Source organism: Oncorhynchus masou, unplaced genomic scaffold (assembly GCF_036934945.1).
Source record: "Oncorhynchus masou masou isolate Uvic2021 unplaced genomic scaffold, UVic_Omas_1.1 unplaced_scaffold_506, whole genome shotgun sequence".
NCBI lineage: Eukaryota > Metazoa > Chordata > Actinopteri > Salmoniformes > Salmonidae > Oncorhynchus > Oncorhynchus masou.
Window position 1 is genome coordinate 4,127 of NW_027011461.1, and position 14,082 is coordinate 18,208.

At 49.4% G+C, this 14,082-nt stretch overlaps 1 protein-coding gene across 1 annotated transcript in view; it reads left to right on the forward strand.

Moving 5' to 3' along the window:
• Positions 1-7,527: 7,527 nt before the first annotated feature.
• LOC135535728 (unconventional myosin-XV-like) overlaps positions 7,528-14,082 on the forward strand; it is a 75,882-nt gene continuing 69,327 nt past the window's right edge. The window contains exons 1-2 of the mRNA XM_064962159.1: positions 7,528-9,345; positions 9,421-9,987. Coding sequence (XP_064818231.1) covers positions 7,528-9,345; positions 9,421-9,987 — 2,385 coding nt within the window. The remainder of the gene's footprint in view (positions 9,346-9,420; positions 9,988-14,082) is intronic.

Sequence of the window (14,082 nt, forward strand, 5' to 3'; positions counted from 1 at the left end):
TATTTATATCTAGCAGGTTAACCCAGTGGTATATGTATTATATATCTAGCAGGTTAACCCAGTGGTATATTTATTATATATCTAGCAGGTTAACCCAGTGGTATATGTATTATATATCTAGCAGGTTAACCCAGTGGTATATTTATTATATATCTAGCAGGTTAACCCAGTGGTATATTTATTATATATTTAACCCAGTGGTATATGTATTATATATCTAGCAGGTTAACCCAGTGGTATATTTATTATTATTTTCTAGCAGGTTAACCCAGTGGTATATTTATTATATATTTAACCCAGTGGTATATGTATTATATATCTAGCAGGTTAACCCAGTGGTATATTTATTATATATCTAGCAGGTTAACCCAGTGGTATATGTATTATATATCTAGCAGGTTAACCCAGTGGTATATTTATTATATATCTAGCAGGTTAACCCAGTGGTATATTTATTATATATCTAGCAGGTTAACCCAGTGGTATATGTATTATATATCTAGCAGGTTAACCCAGTGGTATATTTATTATATATCTAGCAGGTTAACCCAGTGGTATATTTATTATATATCTAGCAGGTTAACCCAGTGGTATATTTATTATATATCTAGCAGGTTAACCCAGTGGTATATTTATTATATACCTAGCAGGTTAACCCAGTGGTATATTTATTATATATCTAGCAGGTTATTCCAGTGGTATATTTAGCTGGTTGTGATGAATGTTTTATCCTGCAGCGTGGGCTGAATGCAGGGCAGCTATTAAATATGTATATCTGCCACAGTCATGACCTCCTGGCGTTTCAACCAGTCATCATTGAATTAACATGATTGATTTCCATCATGCTCTCCAACAACACAACACACTCACCAACACGACACCAACACAGAGTTCTGGGTCTTGCAACAATAGATTTTTCTGCCTTTTATCTGTCCTTATTTGCGTGAAACTCCACCTCTGTGTATTGGTTGAGTGTTATTAGCTGTATCCTCTGTGTTTCATGGTTCCGTGATTCCCCACACTGTGTTTCATGGTTCCGTGACTCCACACTGTGTTTCATGGTTCCGTGATTCCCCACACTGTGTTTCATGGTTCCGTGACTCCCCACACTGTGTTTCATGGTTCCGTGACTCCCCACACTGTGTTTCATGGTTCCGTGATTCCACACACTGTGTTTCATGGTTCAGTGACTCCCCACACTGTGTTTCATGGTTCAGTGACTCCCACACTGTGTTTCATGGTTCAGTGACTCCCCACACTGTGTTTCATGGTTCAGTGACTCCCCACACTGTGTTTCATGGTTCAGTGACTCCCCACACGGTGTGCCAGCTGTGTTTGTACCAGGTGTGTGAAAGCTGTGTTTGTACCAGGAGTGTAAAAGCTGTGTTTGTATCAGGTGTGTGAAAGCTGTGTTTCATCAGGAGTGTGAAAGCTGTGTTTGTATCAGGTGTGTGAAAGCTGTGTTTCATCAGGAGTGTAAAAGCTGTGTTTGTATCAGGTGTGTGAAAGCTGTGTTTGTATCAGGTGTGTGCCAGCTGTGTTTGTATCAGGAGTGTAAAAGCTGTGTTTGTATCAGGTGTGTGAAAGCTGTGTTTGTATCAGGTGTGTGAAAGCTGTGTTTGTATCAGGTGTGTGTGCCAGCTGTGTTTGTATCAGGAGTGTAAAAGCTGTGTTTGTATCAGGTGTGTGAAAGCTGTGTTTGTACCAGGTGTGTGTGAAAGCTGTGTTTGTATCAGGTGTGTGTGAAAGCTGTGTTTGTACCAGGTGTGTGTGAAAGCTGTGTTTTGTCAGGTGTGTGTGAAAGCTGTGTTTTATCAGGTGTGTAAAAGCTGTGTTTGTATCAGGTGTGTGTGTGAAAGCTGTGTTTTATCAGGTGTGTGTGAAAGCTGTGTTTTATCAGGTGTGTGTGTGAAAGCTGTGTTTGTATCAGGTGTGTGTGAAAGCTGTGTTTTATCAGGTGTGTAAAAGCTGTGTTTGTATCAGGTGTGTGTGTGTGAAAGCTGTGTTTTATCAGGTGTGTGTGAAAGCTGTGTTTATCAGGTGTGTGTGTGAAAGCTGTGTTTGTATCAGGTGTGTGAAAGCTGTGTTTGATCAGGTGTGTAAAAGCTGTGTGTATCAGGTGTGTGTACCAGCTGTATGTTTTTTGGCTCTATGAGGCTGGGGCTCTTAGGCACAGTTTAGCAGCAGCTCAGCCCGCCTGCATTATTCAGCCACGACTGAGCCCCAGGATAGGGTTACCCCAAGCAGTACAGCTGATACATTAAGGTGCCCTTTGCAACTATAACGGGCCACACACACACACACACACACACGCTGTGAGGCGGTGACAGGTCCCAGGGCTGAGGTGAATGGGGATGGAGGCTGCATAACCACAGAGAGAGTGTCGTCTCGGCTCAGTGGGAGAGACACAATGGACTGCTGCGGGACACAAAGGACCGCTGACGTGGGATATGCTTTCTCACACACCTGACACACACCTGACACACCGTGTGTAGGAGAGGATACCCCTGAGCAGGGGAGTCTCTCAGACGCACTTCTCTCTGTGTGGGGGGAAACTGCTGCCAAAACTCAGGCAGCAGCCAAGAAGACAACCAACGGCTGCAGAGCACCGACAGAACACTGGCAGAACACTGGAAGAGCACCGACAGAACACCGGCAGAACACTGACAGAACACTGACAGAACACTGGCAGAAAACTGGCAGAAAACTGGCAGAAAACTGGCAGAACACTGACAGAACACCGGCAGAACACTGACAGAACACTGGCAGAAAACTGACAGAACACTGACAGAAAACTGGCAGAATACTGGCAGAACACTGACAGAACACTGGCAGAACACTGACAGAACACTGACAGAACACTGGAAGAGCACCGACAGAATACTGGAATAACACTGACAGAACATTTGCAGAACACTGACAGAACACTGACAGAACACTGACAGACCACTGACAGACCACTGGCAGAACACTGACAGAACACTGGCAGAACACTGGCAGAACACTGGCAGAACACTGACAGAACACTGGCAGAACACTGGAAGAGCACCGACAGAACACCGACAGAACACTGGAAGAGCACCGACAGAACACTGACAGAACACTGGAAGAGCACCGACAGAACACTGACAGAACACTGACAGAAAACTGGCAGAATACTGGCAGAATACTGGCAGAATACTGGCAGAACACTGACAGAACACTGACAGAACACTGGCAGAACACTGACAGAACACTGACAGAACACTGGAAGAGCACCGACAGAATACTGGAATAACACTGACAGAACATTTGCAGAACACTGACAGAACACAGACAGAACACTGACAGACCACTGACAGAACACTGGCAGAACACTGGCAGAACACTGGCAGAACACTGGCAGAACACTGGCAGAACACAGACAGAACACTGACAGAACACTGGCAGAACACTGACAGAACACTGGCAGAACACTGACAGAACACTGGCAGAACACTGGCAGAACACTGGCAGAACACAGACAGAACACTCGGACAATGGGAGACAGTCGGAGGACGATACAGCTGACATATCTGGAGCATTTTTAAACCACAGAGGAAACACTTTTGATTATTTCTGCCTGGAAATATCCTGTATGATCATTCCTGCTATGCTAGACTGTCTGGACCCTTTTGGGCTGTTTTCAAGGGGACTTGCCTATTGAGTCTGTGTGGTAAGTGTGGCTGAGCCTCTGGCAGCCTGGTATGGTACAGTAGTGAATGATGGGAGCTGTGCTGTAAAGAGCCCCAGTCTGGATCAGTCTGCTAGACTACAGAGCTGTACTGTGTGCTGTAAGGAGCCCCAGTCTGGATCAGTCTGCTAGACTATAGAGCTGTCTGACTTTGAGAAGTAATGTGACCAACCGCTGACCGCTGTGATTCAGACTCCGTTACTAGATCGTGTTTTGGATGGCATTGGTTTGGTTGGGCTGTTTTTTCAGTTCACGTTACAGTCTTCACAGAGAAGAGTGGGTCTGAGGCGTAGCTTCATTCAGACAGAGACAGACAGACAGGAGGAGATGCTGCTGTGTTTGACGGCCGGGTGGACAGCAACCCTCTGACCGGCTCCATCTCCCTCTAGCAGGATCCCTGGCCGGAGACAACATGCCACCTAAGAAAGGAGCAGCAGCCAAGAAAGGAGGAGGGAAGGAGGACAAGAAAGGAGGGAAGAAAGAGGAGCCGGCTAAAGATAAAGCAAAGGATGATGGGAAGAAAGGAAAAGGAAAGAAGTCAGAGGAGGAGGAGGAGGTGCCAAGCGAGGAGGAAGAGGAGGATGAACAGAGTGAGGAAGAGCAGAAAGCTCCACCGCCACAGAAAGGGAAGGGGAAGGTCGCTCTGAAGGGAGCCTCTAAAGCCGTAGCCATGAAGGCTATGGTCAAGCCGCCCCCCAAACGAGGCCAGCCCCCGCCCCCCGAGGACGACGACGACGAGGAGGACGAGGAGGTGAAGAAGCCGCAGATGAAGAAGATGGGAGTGTTGAACCTGAAGAAGATGACTCAGGGGAACATCAAGGGAACCAAGGCCATGATGGGGTTCACTGCCGAGGGACAGAAGAAGACAGTCGCCGCCCAGAAGGTCCAGAAGAAACAGGAAGCCAAGTCTCACCTGAAGGCTCTGAGCGGTCTGACCGGTAAGGCCTCGCCCTTCTCTGCCTCCACACCTAAACCCCCCCCGCCGCCGGTGAAGACCCAGCCCAAGAGGAACATGAAGAGCACGTCTCGTCTGTTCCTCAGGATGTCAGGGCATAAGAAGACCAAACCTCCCCCCAACACCAAGCAGATCCTAGGCACCACTAAGTTCTTCGCTGGCTTCGGGAAGTCCAAATCTCCTCCTCCGGAGAAGCCAGCGCTGCCCAGCACCTCCAAGTTCTCCATGTTCACCAGGAAGGAGGAGAAGCCCAAAGAGCCTCCTGGTAACAAGGGCCTGCTGCTGTCTAACCTGGGGGCCCGTGGCCCCGCCGCGTCAGAGCAGGCTAAAGGACTGGGGGGGAAGTTTAAAGGAATGTTTGTCAAGAAGAAGGACGAGAGCTCTGAGTCTGGGTTTAATAGTAAAGGCTGGATGCTGGGGAGGATAGCGGGAGCTACTAACTGGCTGACTGGGAGATTCCTGTCCTCTAAGGGCCAGGGGCGTCTGAGGGCAAGTAAGAAGCTGTCGTTCGCCACGCGGGACCCCCGTGCCAGGCTGAGGGGGGGCTACTACAACGAGGATGATGAGGAAGAGGAAGAATTCACCTATGATGAAGATGAGTACGACCAGAGGTCCCGAGGTCGTTACGGACGACCTTTAACCTACGCCTCCTACGACCCCTACGGAGAGGTCACAGAATACTGCGAGGACAAGTACGGTTACTACGACGACAAGGGCAACTACTACGACTACTACAGCGAGGACGACTATGAGTACCGTGATGATGAGGTGGAGTACTACGACCCGTACCGTTACTACGATGACGGGTTTGACTACCTCGACCACAGGCAGGGGTTGACGATGGAGGAGTATTGTTACTACGGCGACGATGGTCTGGAGTATTACTATGGCGATGATGGACTGCTGTATCCGATGGAGACGGGGGAATACGGTTACTACTACGACACTAACGAGATGTTGGATTACTATGACGACCAGTTGGGCTATTACAACCCGCAGTACCTGGATTATGGGATGTCTGAGCAGTATGGGATGTTGCCGGGTTACGATGGTTACTATCTGTCAGACCAGTCCCTCCTGTACCACACAGACCCTGCTGCTGGGATGATGGGATATGCTGCTGTTGATCAGTTCAACCCCTATCCCCCCTACCCGCTCCACCAAGCCTACCCTCAGCCCTACCCTTTCCCCATGGAAGCTGTTCTGGAGTCAGTGCAGCCGGGGGTGGTGTACGGGGCTGACCAGCTGTCCTACCCAGCAGCTGTCCCAGGATCAGACCAGTTCCGGCTGCCGCGGCCGCAGGTCAGGCTGTTTGGCAAGGAGAGATTAGAGGTCGGCCACGCCCCCTCCTCCCCTCACCTGGCCCTCAAAGACCTGGACATTATGTCAGAGATACAGTACGAGCCGCTCCCCCTCCCCGAGTACACCCCCAGATCTCACCCCCGGCCTCCCTCGCCCACCCCCACAGCCAAGCTCATCCAGCAGGCCCACGGCCGCACCCCTCTCTCTGCCTCCCCCAGCCGGATCTCCCTCACCCCTGTTGGGGTGACACAGCTCCCACTTCATGACCCCCCCTTCTATCACCACTCCCCCATACCTCTAGAGCCTGTGTTCCAGCAATACACCCCACAGATGGGAGAGATCTCAGGGATGGGACCCTATCCACCCATGGCTTCACCTTACCCATCGATGGCTCCACAGAGGGTCACCACATTTTCCCCCATGTTTTCCCCAATGCCAGTGCGTCGTCTCGGCCCCCACCCATCCCCTCAGCTCTCTCTAAGGCCTGGTTCTCCAGGTATGGGGCGCGTCCCTCATCCCACTCATCCCATGGACCCCCACCTCTCCCCTCGGCTCTCCAGGAGGGGGATTCCTCCCCCCCATCTGCCCCCCTCTCCGCTAGCCAGGAGGCGCACCTCCCCCCCCTCCTCGCCCCTCCCAGCCAGACGAGGCCCCTCCCTCAGGGCTCAGAGTCAGCCGTCTAGGAGGAGGAGACTCCTCTCTCACCCGTCTCCCCCCCTGCTCCCCCTGGCCAGTCCCCCCTCCTCCCCCCGAGGATCCCTGAGGAAAAGGAGCCCTCCTCATTCCCCCAGGCCCCCTCCCTCCTTTCTCCAGAGCTCGCCTGATTGGAGGAAGGAAGCAAGGAAGCACCTTGTCTCGCCCCTCCTCCCCTCTGCCTCCCCTCTCAGAAGGAACCCCCCTCGGGGAATACAGACCCCTGTCTCCAACATTCCGTCCTGCCTCCCCCTCCCCTAACCTCTCCTCTCCCACCCCCTCCTGTATGTCCAGCCGCCCCTCCCTTCCCGCACCTCCACACGTCACCTCAGAGGGGTTCGTGGCCAGGTGCCCATGGGGCGGTGAAGCCCTCGCCAGGTAACCCCTACCTGCAGAGACGTAGTCGGCACGGCACCCCTCTCACCCAGAACGTGGCTCCCTTCAGGTCGTCGGTTCACAGCGTCCCCGAGGGTCAACCCCCCCCAGCAGGACAGCTGCAGGGCCCCGGCCCCCCCATGTTGGCACGCTCAGTGTCCCGGCCGGGAGGGGTCAGGGAGTCGCAGCGGACCCCCCAGGGAGGTTTCCATCGCCCTGTAGGGAGGGGCCACCCTCTCGTCCGCATGCCCAGGAACCCTCCTCCTGACAGGCAGTCGTTCAGAGGCCGTCCTCTCTCCCCCCAGCCCTCCATGAAGCAGCAGGGTGGTCCTCTCTCTCCACAGCCCTCTGTTAGACGCCCCTCCTCCCCACAACACAAGCAACCCTCTTCCCCCCTGCCGCCCCGTGCCCCCTCTCCCATCCACCACTTCTCCCCAGCCTCCTTCAGACCTCCCCCCCACCACCCCAGTCTCCCCATCACTCCCAGGTCATGACCCAGTACAACCACACTATGGAGCCAGGGGCCTCTCCCTTACTGACCAACGCTCACCTTAGAGGAGTAAACTACACCTCCCTCAGCAGCGGCCCCCTCCCCCCATCCCTCCCTCCGTTACGATCCTCGTTCCTCCCCCTCCAGAACTCTTACCTGCGTAACACGTCCTATAGTTCACCTGTACAGAGAGGCCCCTCCCCCGGTGGCCAGCTGATGATGTCATATGATGGACAGGTTAGCCAGGGTTCTTCCCCCCAGCTGTCTAACGCCTTACAGCAGAACACTAAGCTGTCTAACGCCTCCTACTCCTACCCCCTGGCCTCCTCTCCTCTCCAGAGGAATGCCTCCCTCTACACCCCCGTCCTCTCCCCCTATCAGACCCAGTCCTCCTCACCTCGTCTCTCCAGCACCGTGCTCAGCCCTCGGCTCCGCAACGCTTCCTACGCCTCCCCCGCTCTTCACAGACCTCCTCCACCCTCCTCCCCCACGCTGTCCACCACTCTTAGCACCTCCCACCACCTACAGGGGTCAGCGTTCCGCCTACCCGATGGTTCCGTGATGATGTCGGGGGGTTCCGAGGGGAACAAGAGCAGTGGAGGTTCTCCCGGTTCTGTCTCTCTGATGTCTAATGCTCTGCAGAACACTAGCATGAGACAAGCTACCTACCGTCTACCAGACGGTTCTCTGGTCACCAGGACTGAACCCAATCCTCAACCATCCTCCTTCTCTCCAAACCTCTCCTCCGCTCTCCTCAACCCCAACATGCAACAGGCTATGTATAAATTACCAGATGGGACGCTAGTAACCCAGAACGAGCCTCAACCGATTCCCTCTCCCTCCTTCTCTCCGAATCTCTCCTCAGCTCTTCTCAACCCAAACCTCCGCCTGGCTACGTACAGATTACCGGATGGAACTCTAGTAACCAGGACGGAACAAACTCTTCAGCCATCCTCTCCTAACCTCTCCTCTGCCCTCCTCAACCAGAATCTTACCAAGGCTACGTACAGATTACCAGATGGAACTCTAGTAACCAGGAACGAGCCTCCACAACCTTCTCCTAACCTCTCCTCTGCCCTCCTCAACCAGAATCTTACCAAGGCTACGTACAGATTACCAGATGGAACTCTAGTAACCAGGAACGAGCCTCCACAACCTTCTCCTAACCTCTCCTCTGCACTCCTCAACCAGAATCTTACCAAGGCTACATACCGTCTACCAGATGGAACTCTAGTAACCAGGAACGAGCCTCCACAACCTTCTCCTAACCTCTCCTCTGCTCTCCTCAACCAGAATCTTACCAAGGCTACGTACAGATTACCAGATGGAACTCTAGTAACCAGGAACGAGCCTCCACAACCTTCTTCTCCTAACCTCTCCTCTGCCCTCCTCAACCAGAATCTTACCAAGGCTACATACAGATTACCAGATGGAACTCTAGTAACCAGGAACGAGCCTCCACAACCTTCTTCTCCTAACCTCTCCTCTGCCCTCCTCAACCAGAATCTTACCAAGGCTACGTACAGATTACCAGATGGAACTCTAGTAACCAGGAACGAGCCTCCACAACCTTCTCCTAACCTCTCCTCTGCTCTCCTCAACCAGAATCTTACCAAGGCTACGTACAGATTACCAGATGGAACTCTAGTAACCAGGAATGAGCCTCCACAACCTTCTTCTCCTAACCTCTCCTCTGCCCTCCTCAACCAGAATCTTACCAAGGCTACGTACAGATTACCAGATGGAACTCTAGTAACCAGGAACGAGCCTCCACAACCTTCTTCTCCTAACCTCTCCTCTGCTCTCCTCAACCCTAACGTCCGTGGAGCCTCCTATAGTGGGGGGTCTCTGGCCCCCCCTAGCCCCTCCCCCAACCTGTCCAATGCTCTCCAGAACCAGAACCTGCGTTCCGCCACTTACAGACTACCTGATGGGACCTTAGTGACCCGGGCCCAGCCAAGCACTCCCCAGCTCTCCAACGCTCTACAGAACCAGAACCTGCGTTCCGCCACTTACAGACTTCCTGACGGGAGCCTGATGACGAGACCTGTTCCCGCCACCCCCCAGCTTGGCAATGCCCTACAGAACCAGAACCTCCGTGGGGCCTCCTACCGCCTGCCCTCCTCGCTGGAGGAGCCTGGAGGGGGGCGATACGCCGTGGTCATGCCCCAGGTCCAGGGCTCTGGGCCGGGGCAAGGGGCAGGGCATCACTGGGCTCAGGGCCCAGGGCCTGGGACGGGGACACAGCCTAGGGGTCCAGGGGAGCAGGTGGATGTGTGGGGGTCAGAGACAGTGCTGCCCCACCCCACCGTCCAGAACCTCACCAAGTGGTCCATGTACCGGGATGAGGAGCTGCTGGATCCCCCGGGGCCCCCCCACCATGGACAGAGAGAGATGGACCTGGAGCCGGACTGGGCTCCTAACAGGGAAGGGGAACCCACTGGGCCCTGGTACGATAAGGTAATACTGGTTTAACTATAGAACCCACTGGGCCCTGGTATGACGAGGTAATACTGGTTTAACTATAGAACCCACTGGGCCCTGGTATGATAAGGTAATACAGTAACTATAGAACCCACTGGGCCCTGGTATGACGAGGTAATACTGGTTTAACTATAGAACCCACTGGGCCCTGGTACGATAAGGTAATACTGGTTTAACTATAGAACCCACTGGGCCCTGGTATGACGAGGTAATACTGGTTTAACTATAGAACCCTCTGGGCCCTGGTATGATAAGGTAATACTGGTTTAACTATAGAACCCACTGGGCCCTGGTATGATAAGGTAATACTGGTTTAACTATAGAACCCACTGGGCCCTGGTATGATAAGGTATTACCGTAATACTGAAAATTTAATTTTAATTTTACCTTTATTTAACCAGGCAAGTCAGTTAAGAACACATTCTTATTTTCAATGGCGGCCTGGGAACAGTGGGTTAACTGCCTGTTCAGGGGCAGAACGGCAGATTTGTACCTTGTCAGCTCGGGGGTTTGAACTCACAACCTTCCAGTTACTAGTCCAACGCTCTAACCACTAGGCTTTTACTGTTATGATATGGTAATACAGTAAGCTACTACTGGTATGATATGGTAATACAGTAAGCTACTACTGGTATGATAAGGTAATACAGTAAGCTACTACTGGTATGATATGGTAATACAGTAAGCTACTACTGGTATGATATGGTAATACAGTAAGCTACTACTGATATAAGGTAATACAGTACGCCACTACTGGTATGATATGGTAATACAGCAAGCTACTACTGGTATGATATGGTAATACAGTACGCCACTACTGTTATGATATGGTAATACAGTACGCCACTACTAGTATGATATGGTAATACAGTAAGCTACTACTGGTATGATAAGGTAATACAGTAAGCTACTACTGGTATGATAAGGTAATACAGTAAGCTACTACTGGTATGATATGGTAATACAGTAAGCTACTACTGGTATGATATGGTAATACAGTAAGCTACTACTGATATAAGGTAATACAGTACGCCACTACTGGTATGATATGGTAATACAGCAAGCTACTACTGGTATGATATGGTAATAAAGTACGCCACTACTGTTATGATATGGTAATACAGTACGCCACTACTAGTATGATATGGTAATACAGTAAGCTACTACTGGTATGATAAGGTAATACAGTAAGCTACTACTGGTATGATAAGGTAATACAGTAGGCTACTACTGCTGTGATAAGGTAACACAGTAGGCTACTACTGGTATGGTAAGGTAATACAGTAGGCTACTACTGTCTTGATAAGGTAACACAGTAGGCTACTACTGTTGTGATAAGGTAATACTGCTACTACTGTCTTGATAAGGTATTACAGTAGGCTACTACTGCTGTGATAAGGTAACACAGTAGGCTACTACTGGTATGGTAAGGTAATACTGCTACTACTGTTGTGATAAGGTAATACAGTAGGCTACTACTGCTGTGATAAGGTAATACAGTAGGCTACTACTGGTACGGTGCATTAATACTGGTACTATTGGTAATACTGCTACTACTGTTGTGATAAGGTAATACAGTAGGCTACTACTGTCTTGATAAGGTAATACTGCTACTACTGTCTTGATAAGGTAATACAGTAGGCTACTACTGTCTTGATAAGGTAATACAGTAAGCTACTACTGGTATGATAAGGTAATACAGTAGGCTACTACTGTTGTGATAAGGTAATACAGTAGGCTACTACTGTTGTGATAAGGTAACACAGTAGGCTGCTACTGATACGGTGCATTAATACTGGTACTATTGGTAATACTGCTACTACTGTTGTGATAAGGTAATACAGTAGCCTACTACTGTCTTGATAAGGTAATACAGTAAGCTACTACTGGTATGATAAGGTAATACAGTAGGCTACTACTGTTGTGATAAGGTAACACAGTAGGCTACTACTGTCTTGATAAGGTAACACAGTAGGCTACTACTGTCTTGATAAGGTAACACAGTAGGCTACTACTGTCTTGATAAGGTAACACAGTAGGCTACTACTGTTGTGATAAGGTAATACTGCTACTACTGTCTTGATAAGGTAATACAGTAGGCTGCTACTGTTGTGATAAGGTAATACAGTAGGCTACTACTGTTGTGATAAGGTAATACTGCTACTACTGTCTTGATAAGGTAATACAGTAGGCTACTACTGTTGTGATAAGGTAATACTGCTACTACTGTCTTGATAAGGTAATACAGTAGGCTGCTACTGTTGTGATAAGGTAACACAGTAAGCCACTACTGTAATGATAAGGTAATACAGAAGGCTACTACTGGTATGATAAGGTAATACAGAAGGCTACTACTGGTATGATAAGGTAATACTGTTACTACTGGTAATACTGGTACGATGAGGTCATACAGTAGGCTGCTACTGTTATGATAAGGTAGTACTGGTACTATTGATACAATGAGGTCATACAGTAGACTACTACTGGTATGATAAGGTAATACTGTTACTACTGGTAATACTGGTACGATGAGGTCATACAGTAGGCTACTACTGTTATGATAAGGTAATACTGGTACTATTGGTACAATGAGGTCATACAGTAGGCTGCTACTGTTGTGATAAGGTAATACAGAAGGCTACTACTGGTATGATAATGTAATACTGTTACTACTGGTACTATTGGTACAATGAGGTCATACAGTAGCCTGCTACTGTTATGATAAGGTAGTACTGGTACTATTGGTACAATGAGGTCATACAGTAGCCTGCTACTGTTATGATAAGGTAGTACTGGTACTACTGGTGCAATATGGTACATTTGGTATTACTGGTACTACTGGTACAATAAGTTAACACTCAATCAATCAAATGTATTTATAAAGCCCTTCTTACATCAGCTGATGTCACAATGTGCTAAACAGAAATCCAGCCTAAAACCCCAAACAGTAATCAATGCAGGTGCAGAAGCACAGTGACTAAGAAAAACTCCATAGAAAGGCCAGAACCTATGAAGAAACCTAGAGAGGAACCAGGCTATGAGGTGTGGCCAGTCCTCTTCTGGCTGTGCCGGGTGGAGATTATAACAGAACATGGCCAAGATGTTCAAATGTTCATAGATGACCAGCAGGGTCAAATAATAATAATCACAGTAGTTGTCGAGGGTGCAGCAAGTCAGCACCTCAGGAGTAAATGTCAGCTGGCTTTTCATAGCTGATCATTCAGAGTGTCTCTACCGCTCTTGCTGTCTCTAGAGAGTTGAAAACTGCAGGTCTGGGACAAGGTAGCACGTCCGGTGAACAGGTCAGGGTTCCATAGCCACAGGCAGAACAGTTGAAACTTGAGCAGTAGCATGACCAGGTGGACTGGGAGTCATGCTAGGAGTCATCAGGCCAGGTAGTCCTGAGGCATGGTCCTAGGACTCAGGTCCACCGAGAGAGAAAGAAAGAAAGAAAGAAAGAAAGAAAGAAAGAAAGAAAGAAAGAAAGAAAGAGAGAGAGAATTAGAGTGAGCATACTTAAATTCACACAGGACACCGTATAAGACAGGAGAAATACTCCAGATATACAGTGGGGCAAAAAAGTATTTAGTCAGCCACCAATTGTGCAAGTTCTCCCACTTAAAAACATGAGAGGCCTGTAATTTTCATCATAGGTACACTTCAACTATGACAGACAAAATGAGAAGAAAAGAAATCCAGAAAATCACATCGTATGATTTAAAAAAAAAATTATTTGCAAATTATGGTGGAAAATAAGTATTTGGTCACCGACAAACAAGCAAGATTTCTGGCTCTCACAGACCTGTAATTTCTTCTTTAAGAGGCTCCTCTGTCCTCCACTCGTTACCTGTATTAATGGCACCTGTTTGAACTTGTTATCAGTATAAAAGACACCTGTCCACAACCTCAAACAGTCACACTCCAAACTCCACTATGGCCAAGACCAAAGAGCTGTCAAAGGACACCAGAAACAAAATTGTAGACCTGCACCAGGCTGGGAAGACTGAATCTGCAATAGGTAAGCAGCTTGGTTTGAAGAAATCAACTGTGGGAGCAATTATTAGGAAATGG